Source organism: Pocillopora verrucosa, chromosome 1 (assembly GCF_036669915.1).
Source record: "Pocillopora verrucosa isolate sample1 chromosome 1, ASM3666991v2, whole genome shotgun sequence".
NCBI classification, from domain to species: Eukaryota; Metazoa; Cnidaria; class Anthozoa; order Scleractinia; family Pocilloporidae; genus Pocillopora; species Pocillopora verrucosa.
The window spans coordinates 16,274,551-16,283,457 of record NC_089312.1 but is presented as its reverse complement, the minus strand read 5'-3'; the positions used below and the strand labels follow the sequence as shown (position 1 = coordinate 16,283,457).

General features: G+C 38.5%; 1 protein-coding gene across 1 annotated transcript; it reads right to left on the bottom strand.

Annotated features, from left to right (window-relative positions):
- Nucleotides 1-4,556: 4,556 nt before the first annotated feature.
- On the bottom strand, nt 4,557-6,002 carry LOC131789267 (G-protein coupled receptor 83-like). Its single transcript, XM_066173645.1, has one exon. The coding sequence runs from the start codon at nt 5,839-5,841 to the stop codon at nt 4,900-4,902; it is 942 nt and encodes a 313-aa protein (XP_066029742.1). The 5' UTR covers nt 5,842-6,002; the 3' UTR covers nt 4,557-4,899.
- Nucleotides 6,003-8,907: the final 2,905 nt, after the last annotated feature.

The window sequence follows — 8,907 nt, the reverse complement described above, 5'->3', positions numbered from 1 at the left end:
ACCTTTCACCTCCCTCTGCAATTCAAGCCAACGGAGTTCTAATACTGTTTGATCTATACCTGTGTCGACGCATAACGTAGGGACGGTGAAAGGCTGCATTCTAAACTTTCCGCCCAGAATATGTAGTTATTGACTGAGTGGGAGGGCCGGAAGCGATAATAATTGGCTCGAGTTCAAGACGTACGGACCCAGCGCACCGAGCAGACCGAGCACAGCGTCATGACCTCGAGCCAAACATTTTCCTGTCCGGCCCGACCTATCTCAGTCAATGAGCATTCACGTCAACCCGCGCGGCTCAACATACGTCAGCTTTCACTCTTGTTTTCTATGGAATTGCGTGAGCGGGGCCGAACGGGTCATATGATCTAAAGTGATTATAGTGATTTTATACTTTTCCGTGAGCCCCTCTGGGTGTTTTAATAAACTCTGGGGTTTGATCCTTCCTTTTCTATTTTGCGTATTCAGGCGAGTTGTGGCAAGCGAGAGGAGAACGCGGAGAACGAGGAGCATACAAAGGGAGAGGCGCACATTACAAATAAATCACGCCTCTTCTGCAGGTTATGTATGCCGGCCTCTGTTGTTATTTCTGTAGAATTGCAGGATTTCATTAATTTACCACTACGTCCTATAATGTTTTAGTAGAACCAAAGCATACATAACTGTTTCGAACTAGGTATTTACATGTATTGACGGCGCGAGAGGACCGGACGGGAAAATATTTGGCCCACGGCAATTACAGGTCGCGCTCAGCGAGGTCCGTACGTCATGACCGAGAGCAAATATAACAGCGTCGCGCGCATCTTTTACTGTAAAACATTATCTAAATCCCCATGTGAGGGCCGTATGCAATGGAGCGAGGAGAGCCAGAAAAAGCTGCCACGGCTCCGCAAGAGAAAGAAGAAAGAAGAGAGAAAGAAAGAAAATGAGCAAAGGTCACAAGATAAAATGTTCATCATATAAGGTTGAAGCGAACTAGAAATACTTTGCTCTCTGTCATGAAGCAACAACGTCGCTGCGCTCGGTCCGTACGTCATGACCTCGAGCCATCCGTCTGGCCCTCTTAGTCAAGAAGTACATATTATATTAATATTGATGAATACCGAAGTTTCTCTCGTTTCGTAAACGTTATATCTTCATAGCAAGCAGTGAACATACCATTTAAATTATCTAGGGATAAGAAATCAATCTCGTTATGCTAACCAAAAAGGCTACTTTTCACTTTTAGGTATCTCGTGCCCCTTTAGTTGAACTGGTATCTTTTAGGTATCTCGTTAGTTGAACTGATTGTTCAGTTCTCGCGCGCTCTTGCATGATGCTATATACCTGCTGTGTTGCGCACTTTTAGATTTCTCTTTGGTCTAACGAAATAATCGGACAAAATAGAATTCTAAAAGTGCGCGAGATAATAACAAAACAATCGGACAAAATAGAATTTTAAGGATGCGCGAGATAATAACGCAATAAGCGGAATATAGAGTATCTTTAGAGTGTGCAAAATACCCACGAAAAAAATCGCGAGATACCAATGAAACAAACCCGCCAGAGATGATCCTCAGATAGGGAAAGATATTAAAGAAACAATCAAAAGAAAGGGAATTTTAAGGGTGCATGGGATCCTCAAGAAACAATCGTAATGAAAAGAATCCTCTGAGTGACCGAGATTTGAAACAATCGGACAAAGGAGAATTCTCAGTGTTTGCAAGATACTGACGAAACGACCAGAGTGTGGAGAATTTTAAAAGTGAGCAAGATACTCACAAAAAAGACGAACTAAAGAAATAATTATAACTGCTCGAGATACTAAAGAAACAATCAGAAGTGCGCGAAATAATAACAAAACAAGCGAACAAAGGATAATTGTGAGAATGAGAGAGATACTAACAAAGTAATTAAACAAAAGAGATTACAAACAGTGCTCGAGATACTAACGGAACAATCGAACGAAGGAGAATTCGAAATAATCCAAGTAAAAAGAAATCTAGTAGTTGTTGAGTAGTTGGCGAGATACTAAAGAATAAGTCCAACTTAAGACTCTATGAAGAGTGCACCAGATAATAAAAAACAATCAAACCTACGAAAATTTTACGAATGCACCAGATACTGATGCAACAATTGCATTAAAGAGACTACGAAGAGTGCGCGAAAAGCTAACGAAATAATGGAACTCAAGCGACTTCAAATATGCGTGAGATACTAACGAAACAATCGAACTAAAGGGAAGTCGAGTAATGCACAAGATACTAACAAAATAATCGAACCAAAGACATTACGAAGGGGGCACAAGATACTAGTGAAACTATTTAACCAAAGATACTTCGAAGAATGCACGAGACAATATCGAAAGAATACTGATAAAAAACATTCCCAGAATGCGCGAGATATTAACGCAACAATTAAACTTAATAGGCTATGGAGGGTTTAAAAGATACTAACGAAGCATTCTGACTAGAAAGAATTCTATGTGTGAGCCAGATACTAGCGCAACGATCCCAATAAAGGGGAGTCTAAGCGTGCGCGATATGCTCATGTAATGATCCAACTAAAAAGGATTTTAAGAGTACGCAAGATACTAGCGCGACAATCCTACTAAAGATACTACGAAAGAGTGCAAGATATGATAGCAAAACAATTGAACTAAAGAGAATTCTATGCGTTCGTAAGATACTAAGGAAACAATCTACCAGAGTAAAAAAAGTGCAATAGATACGAACGCCACAACCCAGGTAAGGAGATCTCTAAGAGAGCACGAGATACTAACTGAATAATCCAACCCAAGGAAATCCTAAGAGTGCGCGAGATACGAACAAAATGATCCAATAAAACCGAATTCAAAGAAAAAGCAAGACACTAACGGAAAAATTCAACCAAAAGGAATAAAAGGAGTGCGCAAGAAGCTAACGCAACAATGTGATTAAACTGATAACCCTAAAAATAGGCGAGATGTTAAGGAAACAATCGAACCAAACATAATTCTTAGAGTGAGTGATAATAACGAAACAATCGGATTTAAAGCGACGAAATGGGTAACATTTTTACTCTCAATGATTGAGGTATGGATGCACGCGATAATGTTAAGCAACAATTGGATGAGGTTGAACATGACATTAGGAATAAGCGTAATTGCTCCGCTAATTATAAAGATTGATTGGTCGAGGATTGCGTCATATTTCGCTATAATCACCTCGCGCAAGGTATTTATAGCACGGGCTCTTAAGTTCAAAATGGCTGTCTTGCGTTTGGCAACGTTCATGACTGGACGGAAAACTTTTCAGAGGATTTCTAGGGGAAATCGGGAGGTACTTAAAGAGAGCGCAGTTTCCGTCCTGTCATGCCGAGGGGAACCCGAGCTGCGTATTTTTTCGAGTCGTGCAGTATTTTAACAAGCTCGTGAGGTGAGTCAAAATACAAACAACGGGTAAATGTACTCAACAATACTACACAGCAACACGTCTAATAAGTTATTTATCATACAGCTGCTTTATTTTGTCTGCATTTCTTTCGAGGCGGGAGAAGAGAAACAGATAGAGAATCGTAGGACAACCAGCCAACCGGTCAAACAGGTTTTTTTCTTTACAGAAAAAATAACCAACTTTCCAAATATCGTGTGATATTCAGTTGGTATTCGAGTCGTGGGTTATTTGTACTCTACCTAGTGCAGTAAAAGAAAAGCGTAAAAGTTACTCGTGACGCAGCCGAGAGCAATTGTTACTTCTCAAGTGCTCCCAGAACTTCCCATGGCCAAATGCATTGACACATCGATATACTCACGTCTAAAAGCACGGGTGATCAATTCTTTTATAGAGCGCAAGATGAATCTTACATATCTATACCCATCGTTGTACTTATCTAGGCAATACTAATGGTAGTTCAAACTCCTTCGAAAACAGCAAGCGAAGGTTTTCTCTTTTAATGAAACTTCCGTTTTTTAATCATTATTTTTGCATTCGTTTCGCTGTTACAAACATCAAGAGAACTAAACGGTAGATTTTAAAAGTCGGCTGTCACGGTCGTCGTCATACAACACATAATTATTGTTTTATAAATGAGCTACCTCCGGTTTATTGTACTCAAAAAAGCTGAATACTATTTTACATTTTAAAGCTCTTGTTTAGATTAAGAGGACTTATGACTGTAAATCATTGGATTGATAAGGAAACTCGATAGTTGGAAAATTGCGGCAATGCGCAAACAGCGGAATATCTGCCCACATGATCGAAACCCAATGGAAAAACTTGGGTTTACGGCAAAGATGCTCAAATGGTTTGTAAAACTTTGAAAAAACAGCCTTATAAACTGTGTTAAGACCAGTTTCTGCGACTTAACAGATCAGCTCTGACCTGGTCCTCACCAGGAAGTATTTTGCAGCTGAATTCCCTGGTACATCAACAAGACGATAGACCAGATCCTTGATCGTTACGTGAAAGAGCATGAAATCAGACACGTGTTTTTTAAAGAAGCTCGCGAAAAACTTTCATGTTTGCGAGGACTCCAAGGATCACGAGTCTCACAGGAAAGAAGGAAATTTGTAGTTCAACAGGAGAGGAATAAGTCATAAATCACTTGAAGGTTGAAAAATGCACTCATCTTTAACTTTGAGTTAACGACCTTGCGTTGTAATTTTGCATGTTTCAGGCAAACATTATTTGACAGAGACAGGAATTGAAACACCAAGCCAATCATATCCAAGTAGATAGTTAATTAATTAAAAAAATTATAAGACTTCCCGTGAGATATTAGTCGATCCTGCTGTTATTTTTGCTAACATATTAGCATGACTTGCGTAAATAATAAGGTTATTGAGATGAAATCATCATTATGCAAGTTCATTTGTTATCTTGATGCTCAATTCGACAGTCCGTTATTCCATGATGAACTATGTGTAGAGCTATTTTCCAGAAACTATTTTCCGTTTTTAAGCCCATGTTTAAACTCAGAGGAGTAATGACTGTAAATTATTGGATTGATAAGGGAACTCGACAGTTGAAAAATCAAAACAGTGATGGCGACAGCTGCGTTAACCTGAACAACACCTAACGACTCCATCAGTTCTTTTAATTGTGGCGTTCCCAGGCAAATCACAAAACCAAGAACTATCAGCACAAGCATTTGAAACGCTCTTCTTCTTGATTTAAATGCGGCTTGATTCAATACACGATCACGACTTTTTCTCCAAAGAAAGAGTGCGATTTTAGAGTAGGCACTACTTATTAACACTAGAGGCACAAGAAAACCTGAAATAAAATAAAATATTGCCATTATTTTTTTATTGGCACCGTCTTTTGTGGTGATGCAGATCTGAAAAACGTAAGTTGAGTTGGAATAATCGGCAAGATTAAAAGTAAAAGTACCAATTCCATCGTTGAAAAACTGTGGCAATGCGCAAACAGTGGAATATCCCCAAACAACCAAAATCCAACGGAAAAACTTGGGTTTACGGCGAAGATGTTGAAATGGTTTTGTGATGCTCTGGTGCCTGTCAAATGCAATGACAACCAAACTTGAAAAAACAGCAGTGTAGACAGTGTAAAGACATGTATCTGCGAATTTACAAAACAGCTCTGACCTGTTCCTCACAGGGAAGTATTTTGCAGCTACAAACCCTGGAACAACAACTAGACGATAGATCAGATCCGTGATCGATAAGTGAAAGAGCATGAAGTTTGACAAGTGTTTTTTAAAGCGACGACCTCGAACCAGTACGCGGCAGACTTGAACATTAGCGATGACTCCGCAGATCACGAGTCCCAAAAAAGAGAAGCAAATGAGAAGAATCAAGGTCAAATTAGGAAGCGCTGAACTCAAAAATTGGATTTGTGGCTGAAAAATAGAGAAATTGGCCATAATTCACTGGAAAGGCTGAAAAAATACACTCGCCTTTAACTTTGAGTCAACGGCCCTGTATGTTTCAGGCGAGCATTATTTGACAGAGTCAGCAGTTGAAAAGTCAAACCAGTCACATCGTAGTAAAACGTTCATAAAAATAACTAGTTGAAAGACTTTCCGTGATATATAGTTGATCCTGCTGGTGTCCTTTCTGGCCTAAAATATAATCAAGACATGTAAATAAAAGGTCATTTAATTAAAAGCATCAGGTGAGTACATTTTTAATCGTGATGTTCTATTCGACAATCCGTTAATCAATAAAAAACTTTATCAAGGACTGTATCCGGTATGAAAATGGAGTTTATAAATTTTTTTCGACAAATCTGATAAGATTTTTAAATTCTATGGAACGAAAGATCAAATTAAGTTATTCATAACATTGAAAGCGATAATAAATCAAAGTGCTCTGTGAGCAAACTCGTGAATTGACATATGATTTTTTAGATTATGTTTAATGTTATCTGGTTTAGGGAATTTTGTGGTTGATTGTCATATCTAGAGTACGAGCAGTAGTTCAGTGTTCGCCAATGTAGCAAAGAAACAAAGTAACGTTGGGATAAGAAGGTATTACAATTGAAATGATCATGCTATTACATTTGACAAGGTGGATGATGTGATGTGTTTTAAACGTCTATCATTTTTGTTTCTGGTTCAAAAGAAAAGGTTGGAAGTAAATGTGGGTGAAAAGTGAAATTTACTGTCTTTCGTTGTAAATATTAGAAAATCAAGGCAATACTGTCTTAATGAAAACATTAACGATTCCCTCTTTATCAAATGAGACAAACGGGAACGAGTTTTGAGTGATATAACTAAGCCAAGCCTGCCACCGTCATTTTGGATCTCCGCCTGGGTAGATTTAAGTCACGTGCTAGGCAACGTATAATCAATAACAAGATAGAATTTCATTTCAGGCCTATTTATCAATTTTGTGGTGTGTAACTTTCGCATTTTAGTACGTTGTACGTATGTTGAATCTTCAAATTGTCTTGAAACCTAAAAGAAAATTGTTCTTCAAAAATTCACTGAAAATCGGTACCTAAATTGTTTGTTTAGGTGTTATTTGATTTTCGTGTTAACTTGTTATTTCGTCAGTCGCCGGCATCTTTTGTTGCTTCACACAGGAAAAACACACGCGACGAAACGTAATGATCAATTTTGTCCTCAATCTCACGCTATATCTGTAAACTCCGAGCGCTTCGCAGTAAGTGATATTTTCAATGAATCTTCGGATTGTTTTCAAGTTCAAGGATTGTAAATTACAATTTTATGAAAAACGAAGGTTGTTCTGTTATTTCAGTGTGAATCCTTGCATGCCTGCCAGTCGCTGGCGCCGCTTGTTGAAACTAAAACGAAAAAAAAAAACTATTTTAAGATTATCATTGGCTTCTTTTTCACCCCACCACTATTCTTAGCAACAAAGGTCGCCATTTCGTCTGTTTATTGCTCGCCAAAAACTATAAAATGCACTCAAAAGCCTAAAATCTAAAAAACGTTTACAGGAATCGACCAATCGAGCGAGCGAGCGAGCGAGCGAGCGAATGCCATTCCCCACATCGTATCTATAACTCGCTCTTGCGCATGCGCGCAAGAGCGAGTTAAAAATTGTCAGCTGAATCAGCTCATCTGTGGGTCTCTATCGATCGGTGCTGGATACTGATCAAAAACTTCATTAGGATTTTTATGGGCTGTGTACTTTATACTACAAGGAACCAAAAAAACACCAACAACAATAATTTCAACAAAAACAAAGCAAGGTCGCTTCTATAAGCAGAATCTTATCTAATCTACGTTTTAACGGAGAGGTCTCAGTCGCAGTAAAGTGTTGTAGGCGAAGGGATGGCCTGTAATTCAGGCGTCTTATCAGATCAAGAGTGAGTGAGCTCTGTACCGGGCACAAGCAAAAATCTCCCGCCCCCTCCGTACTCCGTTCCTCCGTTCCCACAATCAAACCGAGTTAAACGATGACCGACTGCGAGTTTCTAGTGAGAGCTAACTCAGTAAAAACCTGGCAGTGTCAAAACGACAAATCGCACTCTTGCACACTTTACCAGTTATGGGCGTTTATTTCTGAATATAAAATTATAGCAACATAACAAGTACAAAATTAAAAGCGTATTACAGGTTTGTCAGAAACTGAATACATCATGGTATAAAACCGGTCGTATATTAAAAAAGGGCGAATGAATAGTACTAAATTAGTGTAACGATAATAATAATAATAATAATACAATAATAATAATAATTATGGTGATGATAGAAGATAACAATCTCAACGTTTCCATAATAATAATGCTATAGATAAGTTACGTGCGTAAAGAAATGGCACCTGTACAGTGAGAGAATGATCCTCTCATAAATTTCCGAATTCTTAGTTTAACTCATTTGATAGAGTACGTCATTACAGGCTATATTTCGAATCATTAGACGTACGTCAGGCTTGGTTTAGGCAGTTATTGCGTTCTCAAAGGTCTCACAAACGAGAGACATAAAAACGTACAATCATTTATTTATGTTGCATGTCCTTCACGATTGTTTTGGAATGGTTCTATGATCTGTTGTTTGACCAATAAGCACTAAGAAGTAACTTCTGCTACGCTAGATAGCAAATAACGCACTGCAAAAAGCAAAAAAAGGTTCGACTTTTCTGTACGTTACTGGCACTGCCACGGCAGAAAATCTATCATGTGATCTCTGGCTTCAAAGGGCCTATCAGCTAATGTCGTATGGAGCAATCAGGAATTTCCTGACGACCAGGTCCATTTTAAGGAGCTTACATATAATTATAGCAAGTGATCGATATTGGCTTGTATTTACACAATTTTGCGAGCAACTTCACTTTGAGATTCAATAAAAAATAATGTAGCTATTCCTAATGACCCTCGGAACAATGCTCACTTCAAAAATTTAATGACGTACGATACGCCCCTAATCAAACCCAGCTGTCTCTTGAGACGTTTATGATTCGTTTCAAATAGGAACACGATAACAAGAGTGGTTCGTTTAAAACCACAGCTTCTCAATTCC

Excerpts from the sequence above, each read along its gene's own strand:
- LOC131789267 (XM_066173645.1), bottom strand. The coding sequence starts at position 5,841 with ATGGCCAATTTCTCTATTTTTCAGCCACAAATCCAATTTTTGAGTTCA.